This window comes from Schistocerca nitens, chromosome 2, assembly GCF_023898315.1.
Source record: "Schistocerca nitens isolate TAMUIC-IGC-003100 chromosome 2, iqSchNite1.1, whole genome shotgun sequence".
Lineage (NCBI taxonomy): Eukaryota > Metazoa > Arthropoda > Insecta > Orthoptera > Acrididae > Schistocerca > Schistocerca nitens.
Window position 1 is genome coordinate 1,159,711,792 of NC_064615.1, and position 14,941 is coordinate 1,159,726,732.

Genomic DNA, 14,941 nt, shown 5'->3' on the forward strand with positions numbered 1-14,941 from the left:
GAGAGAGGAGAATGAATGATTCAGTTCTGTAATAAATTTCAGCTAGTAATAGTGAATATTCTGTACAAGAATCGCAAGAGGACGAGGTATACTTGGAAAAGTCTGGGTGATACGGCAATGTGTCAGTTAGATTACGTCATACACATGCAGGGATTCCGAAATCAGATACTCGATTGTAAGGCGTACCCAGGAGCAGATCAGACTGCAGTAGTGATGAAGAGCAGGCTGAAGTGTAAGAGATTAGTCAGGAAGAATCAATACGCAAAGAAGTGGGATACGCAAGTTCGAAATTCTGAGAAAAATAGGTGTAAGCTGTAGGGAGAGACGGGTCATATACTGTATGTACAAGAGCCAGGAGGGAATAATAAGAGTGGACGACCAGGAACCAAGTGCTCAGATTAAGAAGGGTGTAAGACAGGAACGCAGTCTTTCGACCCTACTGTACCATCGAAGAAGCAATGAGGGGAAAAAAAAGAAATGTTCAGGAGAGCGATTAAAATTCATGGTGGAAGGATATCAATGATACCATTCACTGATGACATTGCTATCCTGAGTGAAAGCGAAGAATAACTACATGATCCGCTGAACTGAATGAACAGTCTAATGAGTACAAATCTAAGAAAGACGAAAGTAATGAGATGTAGCAGAAATGAGAACAGTGAGAAAGTTAACGTCAGGACCGATTACGAAGTAGATGAAGTAGGTGGATTCTGCTTCCTAGGCAAGAACATAACTTGTGTCGGACGGGACAAGGTGGACATCAAAAGCAGACTAGCACCGGTAAAAAGGGCCTTAATTTGTGGAAGGAATTTCTGAGAAAGTACATTTGGAGCACAACATTGTGTGGTAGTAAAGAATGGGCTGTGAGAAACCTGGAACCGAAGAGAAGTATTTGAGATCTGGTGCTACAGACGAATGTTGAAAATTAGATTGAATGGTAAGGTAATAAAGAGGGGTTTCTGGACAGAATCGGAGAGGAAAGTAATATATTCACATGGAGTAGGGACAGCAAGATAGGACATCTGTTTAAGACATCAGGGAATGACTTCCATGGTACTACAGGCAGATGTAAAGGGGACAAACTGTAGACAGATATGGAAACACATTCAGCAAATAATTGAAGACGTGAGTTGCAAGTGCTACTCTGAGATAAAGAGTTTGGCACAGGAGAGGAATTCGTGGCGGGCGCATCAAACCAGTCAGAAGACTGATGACTCAAAAAAAGTAGCATCTCAGGATGGGCTTTGAAGACTAAAAACCAGTTACGATTGTGTCATAAAAAAGTGACTCATCTAAAAATAGAAAAAAGTAATATCTTACTCTTAATACATCACATTCATTACTCTATTGCTCTGAAACCCATGCTGTTTCTGTGGCAGTTATCTAAATAACACTTCGAACTGAAGTACTGGCACAATTTTTTGAACCTGTCCAGTTTTCAGATGCTGTACCGAGGCTGGTGGTTAGTTAACTAGCTGGACCCTGTCGATCCTCTTGTCGAGGCCGACGACCTCGAGCCCCCTCCTGAGCAGCACCCGTGCGGTGGCGGCGCCGATGCCGGAGTTGGCGCCCGTCGCCAGGGCGACGCGACCTGCGTACCGCTCCATCCTGACGGCAAGTGGCGCGCCTCAGCGGCTGTTCGCCTCCAGAGGACAGGCGGCCCGCGTAGCTCCGGCAGGGCAGCCCGTTATCGCCCGATCGCAGTCCATTCTCCTCTCCGCCGGCGGGCAAACACATCTGTCTCTCCGATGGACGACTTCAGTGCAACGCCTTAACGAGTAGCTTCTAGAACCTGGAACAGGTACAAGAGCAGTTTTTGCCTTATTCAAACCGACATTCGGTTTGACCGCAGCTGTATGTAAATAAATAAAAACGTAGCAGCATTTGTTCCAAACAATTTGTTTGCAGACGACCGTTTTGTTAAGCTACATAACGTCGACGGAGTAAACTCCACATTTGAAATGAAGGTATTGTTCTACGAGAGTTCAATAAGTAATATAACACATTTTTTCTCTGTCCATTTCTGTTGAAAACATGAAGATTTGTTGGCGGGCATCGTGGAATACGATGCGTCAGCTTCTGTAGTTTTATGAAGCTTCGATATGTGGCGGCTCTATACATAGCCTTAAAAATGGCATCAGTAATGCAGGTGCGTTCAAAGAGCGGAGTGCTGTCATTATGTTCCTTTTGGTGGAAACCTGACCGATGTCCCACCTGCCGGTTCGCTGCACACGTTTGTGACCCTTGCACTTTTGGGACGTGTGGACGTTTTCATTCGAGGTGAGTGACGGATCACAGACAGACACGTCGCTGCAGCGCTCGACATCTCTGTTCGTAGTGTGGACACTTTGATGTACCCCTCATAATGTAATGACCAACTCTGAAGTTTACACTGGTGCATTCATAATACTGAAGGAACGACTTCAGTATGTTCGTTGCCACAAAAATGTAAATAACAACACAACACCTCACACATGTCTGCGTATCCAAGAGGAGCTTACAAAACTCCACTCCTCATTCACCCTTTAGGCTGGATCTCGCACTTTCCGAGGTCCATCTCTCCAGTCCAATGAATAATGCACTCCGCAAGAACCTGTGCGTGAATGATGGGGAGGTTATTGACGTTAGCTCCGACGTCGACCCGTAGGTGGTACCATGCGGGCATAGAGGCCAGCGTGGTAGGTAGGGGTAAGGCCCTCTCATTGTACGAGGATTATGCTAAAAAGTAGAGTTTCGTATCCAAATGAGAGGGAAACAGTGATGTCACCGCCAGACACCACACTTGCTAGGTGGTAGCGTTTAAATCGGCCGCGGTCCGGTACTATACGTCGGACCCACGTGTCGCCACTGTCAGTGATAGCAGACCGAGCGCCACCACACGGCAGGTGTAGAGAGACGTCCTGGCACTCGCCCCAGTTGTACAGCCTACTTTGCCAGAGACGGATCACTGACAAATACGCTCTCATTACCCGAGACGATAATCAGCATAGCCTTCAGCTACGTCATTTGCTACGACCTAGAAAGGCGCCATTAACAGTTTATATTGAGATTGTTATATATATTGTGATGCCTGTACCGTCAGACCAATGTTCACCAATTATGGATTAAAGTTAAGTATTACATCAACTATGTACTTTATTTGCTACTATTAATTCCCTTAACTGTTCCAGACCTCACGCCAATCTGCGTGAGCTTAAAAGCGTGCATTTCGGCCTCCTCTAGCAACACGGTGTTGGCTCTTCTGCCAACACTTCACATGGCGACGAGGATGGGATTGTGTTCGTATTGTTAGATTGATTTCATTGTGTCATGGCTTCGCCACCATCTCCAGATTATACTGTCCGAATTTTATCGCTTGCGGAATCAGCAGACGCAGGCCTTATTGGATGCCCTTGGACAGCTCGTCCAGGGTCAACGTGCAATGCAAAACGATGCGGCAGCCCCAGCTCCACCGCTCACGCAGCCACAACACGCAGTTGCACCACATTTTCGTCCTTTTGATGCGGCACTGGAAAGCTGGACGGAGTGGTCACGCCAATTTGGATTCCATCTCGCCGCCTACAGAATTCAAGGTAACGAGCGGCAGCCTTTTTTGTTAGCATCCGTCGGGGTGCACACGTACCGTGTGATAGTGAAATTATTTCCCCGACGTGACATAGCAACTCTGTCCTACGAAGAAATTTTGTCTGCATTAGATGCATATTTCAAAGAATCAGTCAATGTAGTTGCAAAAAGGTATACTTTCTTTCGTACAAAACGTACGGCCGGTCAGACTAATAGGGAGTGGCTTGCAATTTTGCAAGGCCTTACTAGGGATTGTGCTTTTGAGTGAGAATGTGGACTCCCTCATTCAGATACTATGGTGCGTGATGCGATTGCACAGAATGTTTCTGATGTTCGTATACGGGAACAGATTTTGAAACTAGTCAATCCCTCCCTTCAACAAGTGATGGACATATTGGATAGGCAGGACACACTTGACTTTGCTCAGGAATCATTTGAAACTTCGCCAGCTGTGTGTCACATTGACCGGCCCACCGGGCGAGCTGCATGGAACAGTAAACAGCCCTCGCGCCCGTCCGCGCAGCTGTCGCCAAGCTCTCCTCTAAGTGTGCCGCGCAAGCACGCAAACGCAGTGCTAAAATCATGCCCGCAGTGTGCTACTAGACATTCGCGTGAGAATTGCCTGTCCCGCCAAGCTATTTGCTTTTTCTGTAATAAAAAAGGACATGTTCAGAGTGTTTGCCAGAAAAAGCTCAGATCGGACACTAACAACCATTCCAGGCCCTTTGCTTCGCGCCGGAATCGGAATCGAACCACGAATACTCAGGCTTGTGAACCTTCACCCATGGACATTCATGTAGTTAATTCCACTCCGCCCAGTGCCACTTTCTCTAACAGTGACTGTGTTCGTCCCACAAATAGTGTGCGTCGACATAGACGGAAATCACGTCAAGTCGCAAGTGATTCTGTACCAGTGTCAGTTCACGTTGCACGAGACAGTCGCTCTTGTCAGCAAGACAATAAACTTTTTGTAGATTTGGTCATAAATGGCAACGTGATACCATTCCAGCTCGATACCGGAGCTGCAGTTTCATTGATAAATAAAGACACGTACAAACAACTGGGCACACCTCCGTTGCGATCCGCAAATATTAAGTTACATAGTTATTCAGGATAGAATATCCCTGTGTTAGGACAGTGCAGCCTTCTTGCAACATACAAGGGACAAACAAAACTTGTGTCATTTTATATCCTTCATTCTTCTTCTGCAGTCAACTAGTTTGGTTTAGATTTATTTCAGTTGTTTAACTTGTCTATAGTCAATCAGGTCCTATCAGTGAACCAGACTGTGCCTTCAGCCAGTGTTTCTCGTCTATGTGAAGAATTTGCTGACATTTTTGCACCGGGCCTTGGTTGAGCTAAGAACTATAAAGCATATTTGGAACTGAAAGTAAACGCGCAACCAAAATTTTTCAGAGTGCGCAATGTTCCCCACGCATTGCATGATGAGGTCGCACGAACATTACACGATTTGGAATCACAAGGTGTAATTGAACGTGTGCAGGCTTCTCTCTGGGCATCACCCTTAGTAATTTTGCCAAAACCTTCAGGAAAATTGAGACTTTGTGTGGACTTGAAAGCTACAGTGAATCCACAACTAGTGATTGCAACTTTTCCTTTACCCCGCCCAGAAGATCTTTTTGACAAACTGTGCTCGGGTAAATTTTTCGAAGTTGGACCTAGCAGATGTGTACTTGCAAATACCGGTGGACGAAGAATCCCAGCGCATTTTAGTGGTTAATACGCATTTGGTTTGTATCGATTCAAAAGACTGCCATTCTGGTGTGCATCCGCCCCTGCATTGTTTCAGCGATATCTGCAAACCGTTTGTGCCTCGGTCCCTCCTGCAGCAAACTATCTGGACGATATTGTGATCTCCGGAAAGACGGAAGAAGAACATTTAGCCACTCTCAGAACATTATTTCAGGTCTTGTGACATAATGGTCTTCCCTTGCGGAAGGACGAATGTGTGTCTTTTGCTCGTGACTTGCCATACCTGGGCCATGTACTCAACGCCCAAGGCATACATCCTAGTCCCACGCACCTCCGTGCCATACAAGACTTGCCTTCGCCGCAGAATTTGAAGCAGCTACAGAGAGTGTGCTGGGAAAAAAATCAAGTATAATCACACGTAAGTGCCGCATGCCTCTTCCATTTCAGCTCCGCTTCATCGCTTACGCAGTAAAGGTGTTCCATTCGTCTGGACGACAGAATGCGAACGCGCCTTTCGCCGGCTGAAATCAGCGTTGCTTTCCAATACTTGCCATACGCCATTCGATCCCCAGAAACCCCTTTTGTTGATGGTAGATGCATCGGATTTCGGGATCGGTGCTGTGCTTGCGCACAAAGAAGGATCGCATGATCGCCCTATTGCCTTTGCGTCCAAATTGCTCTCATCTGCGCAAAGAAATTATTCACAGATCGAGAAAGAAGCGTTGGCTCTCGTATTTGGTGTTACAAAGTTTCATGATTTCTTGTATGGTCGTAACTTTACCATCATCACAGACCACAACCCTTTGACATCGCTCTTTCATCCGAACAAGCCTGTACCTCCACGTACAGCGCAGAAATTCATTCGCTGGTCTATTTTCCTCTCGCAGTACCGCTACGATATCTTGTATCGGTCCACTGCTAAGCACGGAAACGCCGATGCGTTGTCCCGTTTGCCTGTTGCTGGGGATAGAGCATTCGATTCCTCCGAACTTGCTTGCATGTTCATTGATGCGGAAACCGATGACGTGGTCGAATCGTTTCCGATTGATTTTCGTCGTGTAGCTACAGCCACAGCTGCTGACCCTGTCCTTGCTACCGTTTTGCGTTTTGTTGCTCCGCAATGGCCCTTGTCAAAGTCACGGATCGCGGATCCGTTGGTTCGCCGATTTTTTGCTCACAAGGAGAGACTTTTTGTACTACCTGGTGTTTTGCTGTTGCGTTCTGATAATGATCAGTCCAGGGTCGTGGTCCCACGTTCGTTACAGGCCTCTGTCTTACGGCTTCTCCACCAAGGACATTGGGGTATAGTGCGAACGCAACAACTTCCTCGTCAGCACTGTACTTGGTTCGGAATCGATGCTGCGATTACGAAGTTGTGCTCTTCTTGCATGGCGTGTGCCGAACAACAATCCGCACCACCGCGGAAATTCTTTGCATGGCCAAAAGCCACTTCCCCTTGGCAACGCTTACTCATCGATTTTGCTGGTCCATTCTGGAATGCTCGATGGTTGGTTCTGGTCGATTCCTTCAGTAATTTTCCTTTTGTTGTCCGGATGTCTTCCACGACGTCATCTGCCACCATCCAAGCGTTATCCGCTATCTTTTGCATTGAAGGTCTTCCACAGACTATTGTTTCCGACAATGGCCCACAATTCATATCCGCAGAATTTCAGTCATTCCGCAAGGCCAATGGTATTCAACATCTGACTTCCGCGCCGTTTTCGCCTCAGTCAAACGGTGCCGCTGAAAGGTTGGTCCTGACTTTCAAGTCACAGATGTTGAAGTTAAAAGAGTCGCATTCTCGGGAGGACGCGTTGTTGCTCTTTTTGTCGTCGTATCGCTCTCAGCCCGGAGATGGTCGCTCGCCGGCTGAGTTGCTCCACGGTCGTCCTCATCGCACCTTGATGTCTTTGCTACGAGGGCAGTTCAATAAGTAATGCAACACATTTTTTTCTGAAACAGGGGTTGTTTTATTCAGCATTGAAATACACCAGGTTATTCCCCAATCTTTTAGCTTCACAACACTATTTTTCAACGTAATCTCCATTCAATGCTACGGCCTTACGCCACCTTGAAATGAGGGCCTGTATGCCTGCACGGTACCATTCCACTAGTCGATGTCGGAGCCAACGTCGTACTGCATCAATAACTTCTTCATCATCCGCGTAGTGCGTCCCACGGATTGCGTCCTTTATTGGGCCAAACATATGGAAATCCGACGGTGCGAGATCGGGGCTGTAGGGTGCATGAGGAAGAACAGTCCACTGAAGTTTTGTGAGCTCCTCTCGGGTGCGAAGACTTGTGTGAGGTCTTGCGTTGTCATGAAGAAGGAGAAGTTCGTTCTGATTTTTGTGCCTACGAACACGCTGAAGTCGTTTCTTCAATTTCTGAAGAGTAGCACAATACACTTCAGAGTTGATCGTTTGACCATGGGGAAGGACATAGAACAGAATAACCCCTTCAGCGTCCCAGAAGACTATAACCATGACTTTACCGGCTGAGGTTATGGCTTTAAACTTTTTCTTGGTAGGGGAGTGGGTGTGGCGCCACTCCATTGATTGCCGTTTTGTTTCAGGTTCGAAATGATGAACCCATGTTTCATCGCCTGTAACAATCTTTGACAAGAAATTGTCACCCTCAGCCACATGACGAGCAAGCAATTCCGCGCAGATGGTTCTCCTTTGCTCTTTATGGTGTTCGGTTAGACATAATAAGGTTAATAAGAGCAAGAGGACCCCAGCCAACGAGGTAATCAGGGCCAAAGTCATTGGCCATATAAAAGCAGAACAATAATGAAGGCTTCTTATTCATCTGCCCATGACTATGGTACGGACAGGATGTTCTGTCTTATAGCGTGAAATAATGTGTTGTTGAAAGTGACTGCATTTACACATGCTGAGAATATATATAACACATTGCAACTATTGCTGCTTTCACATACACACAAACAGGTGTGTGTCTTTACACACACACACACACACACACACACACACACACACACACATATATATATATATATATATATATATATATATATATATATATATATATATATATATATATATATATACTATTGGCCGTTAATATAGCTACACCAAGAACAAATGCTGGTGATAAACGGATATTCATTGGACAAATATATTACACGAGAACTGACATGTGATTACATTTTCACGCAATTTGGATGCATAGATCCTGAGAAATCAGTACCCAGAACAGTCACCTCTGGCAGTAATAACGGCCTTGATACGCCTGGGCATTGAGTCAAACAGAGCTTGGATGGCGTGTACAGGTACAGCTGACCATGCAGGTTCAACACGATACCACAGGTCATAAAGAGTAGTGACTGGCGTATTGTGACGAGCCAGTATCTCGGCCACCATTGATCAGACGTTTTCAGTCGGTGAGAGATCGGGAGAATGTGCTGGCCAGGGCAGCAGTCGAACATTCTCTGTATCCAGAAAGGCCCGTACAGGACCTGCAACATGCGGTCGTGTATTATCATGTTGAAATGTAGGGTTTCGCAGGGATCGAATGAAGGGTAGAGCCACGGATCGTAACGCATCTGAAATGTAACGTCCACTGTTCAAAGTGCCGTCAATGCGAACAAGAGGTGACCGAGACGTGTAACCAATGGTACCCCATACCACCACGCCGGGTGATCCGCCAGTATGGCGATGACGAATACACGCTTCCAATGTACGTTCACCGCGATGTCCCCAAACACGGATGCGACCATCATGATGCTGTAAACAGAATCTGGATTCATCCGAAAAAATGACGTTTTGCCATTCGTGCACCCAGGTTCGTCGTTAAGTACACCATCGCAGGCGCTCCTGTCTGTGATGTAGCGTCAATGGTAACGGCAGCCATGGTCTCCGAGCTGATAGTCCATGCTGCTATAAACGTCGTCGAACTTTTCGTGCAGATGGTTGTTGTCTTGCAAACGTCCACATCTGTTTACTCAGGGATCGAGACGTGGCTGCCCGATCCGTTACAGCCATGTGGATAAGATGCTTGTCATCTCGACTGCTAGTGATACGAGGCCGTTGGGAACCAGCACGGCGTTCCGTATTACCCTCCTGAACCCACCGATTCCATATTCTGCTAACAGTCATTGGATCTCGACCAACGCGAGCAGCAATGTCGCGATACGATAAACCGCAATCCCGATAGGCTACAATCCGACATTTATCAAAGTCGGAAACATGATGGTACGCATTTCTCCTCCCTGCACGAGGCATCACAACAACGTTTCACCAGGCAACGACTGTCAACTGCTGTTTGTGTATGAGAAATCGGTTGGAAACTTTCCTCGTGTCAGCACGTTGTAGGTGTCGCCACCGGCACCAACCTTGTGTGAATGCTTTGAAAAGCTATTCACTTGCTATCACAGTATCTTCTTCTTGTCGATTAAATTTTGCGTCTGTAGCACATCATCATTTTAATGATCAGTAGTATATATATATATATATATATATATATATATATATATATATATATATATGTGTGTTGTTGAGAAGCATACGAACACTTCGACTGAAATGTGCAGGAGATCCATCTTGCATGAACCACATGTTGTGTTGTACTTGTAAAGGCACATGTTCTAGCAGCACAGGTAGAGTATCCCGTATGAAATCATGGCGGTGAATCGACGAAGTACAGTACATACTGACGAAACTAAAATGAGCTCTAACATGGAAATTAAGCGTTACCGGACACATGTTCACAGAACATCTTTTCTTTATTTGTGTTTGAGGAACGTTTCCTGAAAGTTTGGCCATAACTTTTTGTATCACCCTATATATATATATATATATATATATATATATATATATATATATATATATATATATATTATTAGTCGTAAAGCTCCCAACATTGAAGACGCTAAGTAAAGATGGTTCACTTCTGGGGCTTCTTATTCTTCTTGTTTGCCCACCAGGTCTTCATTCTTTGCGAGAATTCAACTTTTCTTTCTTCGCTCCACTTTGTTCCAGTTCTCGGCGCTTTTGTCTCTGGTTTGACCTCCCATTTGTCAACTTTAAGTTTGAAATTGTTTCTTTTGTTCATGTCTTCAGTAGTAATGTTGGCTAATTCCAGATCTTTCTTTACATTTTTGATCCATTCTCCTCCATTAACAAGGGATGCTACGTATCTTACTATTCTTTTTGTAAGTCTGTGATCGGGAAGTCTCATTATGTGGCCATAGAATTTTAGACGCCTCTTCCTCATGTCTATCTCTATGTTAGAATATTCTTCAATTTTAGAATTTTTCTGTAATCTATACCCCTCTTTGGTCCATCTTGGTCCCAGAATTTTTCTAATGATTTTCCTTTCCTCTTTCTTCAGGTTTTCCATATCTATTTTTCTTTTAAGTGTCAAGGTTTCGCTGGCATATAACATTATTGGTTTAATTACGGACTTATAATGTTTAATTTTTGTATTTATAGATAGACATTTTTTATTGTAAATGTTTTGGACCAGCCCTAGACCACTACGAGCTTTTAATATTCTTTCTTGTTGTGAGTATTTTTCAGAAATTATCTCTCCTAAATATTTAAAGTATGGTACCCTCTTCATTTCTCCATATTTGGTTTGTAACTTAGAAATTTCTAGATTTGTTGTTGTAAACACCGTTTTCTCAAAAGATATCTGTAGGCCAACTTTTCCTGCACACTCTTTTAAGGTTTCTATCTGTTTGACTGCCATTTCACTAGAATCTGCCATTATTGCAAGATCGTCTGCGTAGGCTAAGTAGGGGATTTGTAGGTCATCTTTTTTGGTTCCCAGTGATATTGGTTTCCAGTACTTTTCTTTTTTGAGTTCTTTTTCCCATTCTGCCATGACTCTATCCAGAACTAAGTTAAATAACAGAGGTGATAATCCATCCCCTTGTCTAACCCCAGTTTTTATCTCAAATGATTTTGAAAATTTTCCCATGAATTTCACTTTGCATTTTGTATTTGTTAATGTCTGCTCTATGATGTTCCGTGTCTTCTTATCCAGTCCTTGTTCTTCAAGAATTTTAAATAGTGTGGGTCTGTGAATTTAATCATATGCCTTTTTAAAGTCGACAAAGACATATACTGTAGGCTTCCTTCGCATTTGTCTCATCCTTGTAATCAATTTCAAGTTTAAAATTTGTTCTGGACATGATCTGTTTGGTCTGAAACCAGCTTGGAAATCTGAGATTTTGGGTTCTAGCAGTTTTTGTGTTCTTTCAAGAAGACAAGCTGATAATATCTTGTATGTGACGGCAAGTAAGGAGATTCCTCTATAGTTGTTCACAGCCGATTTATCCCCTTTTTTATGTAGCGGATGTATTAGGGCACATTTCCAATCTTCTGGTATTTCTTCAGTAACCCATATGTTTTGGATAATTTTAACTAGATCATTTCTTGAGTTAGACCCTAGACTTTTGAGAAATTCGGCTACAATTCCATCTTCTCCTGATGCTTTGTTATTTTTGAGTTTGTTTATGTGTTTGATAATTTCTTCTTCAGTTGGCGGTACAGAGTCTTGCTGTTGCGGGGCTTTAGTGCTGGATATTGGAAGAGCTTCTGTTGGTTCTGGACAGTTTAGTAGCGTTTCAAAAAATTTGGCTAATTCTTCACAGTTTTCTTCGTCGCTTAGTGCCAGATTCCCATCTGATTTCCGAAAACAGACATTTTGAGGGATATACCCTTTAATTTGGTTTGCAAAAGTTTTGTAGAATCCATGCGTATTATAATTTTTAAAATCTGCTTCTATTGATTCCAGTTGCTGAGTTACATACTTTCTCTTCTCTTGTCTAATAAGTTTATTTGAAAGTTTCCGTGTTTCTAAAAAGTTTTGAAGAGTTTTCTCATTTTTATTTCAACTGTACTTCGTAAAGGCTTCTGTACGAACTTGAATTGCATTTCGCATTCCATATTCCACCATGGATGTTTGTGCTTCTTCTTCAATGGTATTTGCTCCTTCGCTATTTTTGTGATTTTTTCCTTGAATGTTTCCCAGTTGTTTGCGGGAGAATTTTCCCATTTTTTAATTGTTTCTGATTCTGTTAGTTTTTGTAGGTCAAATTTTGGGATTGCTGGTGGAATTCTTGGTGTTTTCCTTCTTGGGGTGAATTGGACCCGAACTCTTGTGAGATAATGATCTGAGTCAATATTTGCACCTCTCCTAACCTGGATATCTCTGATCTCTTTTTGGAAGTTATATGAGATGGCCACATGGTCAATTTGAAATTCTCCCAATTGGCTTATAGGGGATCTCCAGGTCTTCTGTTTTCTTGGTTTCTTATTGAACGACGTTGAGCTGATTTTCATGTTGAATTGTTGACAAAGTTGGATTAGTCGCATGCCATTTTTGTTGGTCAATTTGTGTGCTGGGTATAGCCCAACCGTCTTCCTGTATTTCTTTTCTCTGCCAATCTGTGCATTGAAATCTCCAAGAAGTATTTTGACATCATTCCTCGGTATCTTTGACATTTCAAGTTCTAATCGTTCCCAAAATTTATCCACATTGTCTAGGTCCTTTCTATTGTCAACGTTGCAGGGTGCGTGAACATTAATTAGAGTGTAATATTTATTCTTGTGTTTCAACCTAAGAAACATTAGTCTATTGCTAATAGTTTTTACAGATTTTACAAATTTAACTGAGGATTTTTCGACCATAAGGGCCTTACCAAGCATGTTTGCCCCTTTACCAATTTTTCTGTCCGTTCCACTTTTGAAAATTCTGAAGCCATTGTAGTCAGTGATTTGATTATCAGGAAATCTGGTCTCTTGTACTGCTAGGATTTGGATTTTCAGCTTCTTTAATTCTTCTGTTAATGTGTATAATTTTCCGGTTTGTATTAGTGTCCTTATGTTTACTGTTCCAATGTAATCTTCATTTTTGGGAAGTTTTCCAGAGTGCTCCGATCCACTCACAAGTCGTGTAGGTCCGGTCTCCCCAGAATCCGATAGACCGGTTGCCACCTTTCTGCTAGGTGGGTGGATTTCACCACCTGGGGTACTTTTGTTATTACATACACGAACCATGATTTTACTTGTAATTGTATTTTGGTCTGACATGTGCCAGTTGGTAGGATCAATATTGTGGAGCCTTGAAACACAAATCAGCCGCCACTAACATGTGGAACAGACGCTGTCGGGAAACCGCCACTGACATGTGGAACCGTCGTGCCCTAGTTTGCTAGTTTTGGTCTACCCCGGGTATTTTATTTCCCCGGTACCCACCATATCTGGTGAGCATTCCCCTATCCGCCACCTGGGGAGGCGCCTGGTAGGAGACTAGCAACTCCCCCAGGATATATATATATATATATATATATATATATATATATATATATATATATATATATATATATATATATATACACACACGTGTGTGTGTGTGTGTGTGTGTGTGTGTGTGTGTGTGTTTGTGTGTGTAAATCAGCCATAGTTTGCAGGTGTCAGACACTTTATTAACAACAAAACTCCCCTGGGCAAATCTAACCGTTATGCACTACGAAATGCTGGCAGTGGGCGAGCCACGTTGGCTAGTGCAAATCTGTCTAGCTCAGGGCAGACTGACTCTCAAAGAATACGATTCTTTGAAATAGCTTGCGTTCGGTTTGTGAAATCTCTTTATCTTGCTGTCGGTAGTTCATTCACCGAATAAGCTGTACCTGACATGATCTTCTAATATCCGTTGAAAAACTGATTTTTGTAAGGGTGTGCTAAGGACAACTTGTGATTCATGTTACTTTAGGTGATGTCATAATGGGGAATTTTGTGTATATGAGGCACAATAATAGCCCAAGTAATAAATTATTTTAGTAACAACAACACCTGTCGGCAGCTGGGGGCACAGGGAAAGTATTTGTAGTTAAAGAGTGGTCCAATACGTCTGTTATAGTGGGCAGTAGTGGCTCAATAATAAGCTTCACCATTGGACTGCGATGCCATCGTGTCCGGTAGACACTGGTCTGATACTCTTGATAGCATTTTTTTACCGCACTGCAAGTAACATGCTATAGATACAACTTTTCGTGGCTAGAGTCGTTTACTCCCTTGAGATAATCAGTGAGTCTCTGTTTTGTTTGTAGTTCAATTGTGTTCCGAGGTAATGTGAAATATCGATTCATTTTTTCGGGTGGGACAGTTAGAAGAACTGCAGCTTTTACTTTGCCTACACCAAGACCACGCAGCTTTTCCTGTAGGTCAGCTGGTCTATTTCTGTTGTACGTTAATTTCTGGCCATGCCTGCGTTTTACATCTGTCGCCTCTTGGCCGACTCTTTTCTGCTTCTGCTTGTAAGCGGATTGATTTTCACCTGTGGGGCACTGTTTGTATGCCCGATATGCAGCGTCTCTAGTTCCTCAGTTAGCCAGGGTACAGCCTTCCTGCTTACATTTCCTATCTTTAGGGGAGTATATTTGTTGTAGAGTTGAATAGCTTTGTTAGTAAATCGATGAAGTTTTCGTTTATGTCCGAGAAGGGAACAGAAGACGTCCCCTAAACAATTTATAGCGCCTCAGTTGAATTTCAGATAAATTAACGAGTTTGAAGCGTCGGTATGTAGTCAGTCTACCGATTACGTCATGAAAATTATGTACGGGGAGACAAACCGGGTACAGATATTTGACAGATATTAATTACTCTGTTTGGGGATTTTGTTGAAAAATTGTTTA

General features: G+C 43.4%; 1 protein-coding gene across 1 annotated transcript in view; it reads right to left on the bottom strand.

Annotated features, from left to right (window-relative positions):
• Positions 1–1,463: 1,463 nt before the first annotated feature.
• Positions 1,464–14,941, bottom strand: part of LOC126235614 (dehydrogenase/reductase SDR family member 11-like) — a 160,488-nt gene continuing 147,010 nt past the window's right edge. The window contains exon 5 of the mRNA XM_049944326.1: positions 1,464–1,608. Within this exon, the coding sequence (XP_049800283.1) occupies positions 1,464–1,608 (145 nt within the window). The remainder of the gene's footprint in view (positions 1,609–14,941) is intronic.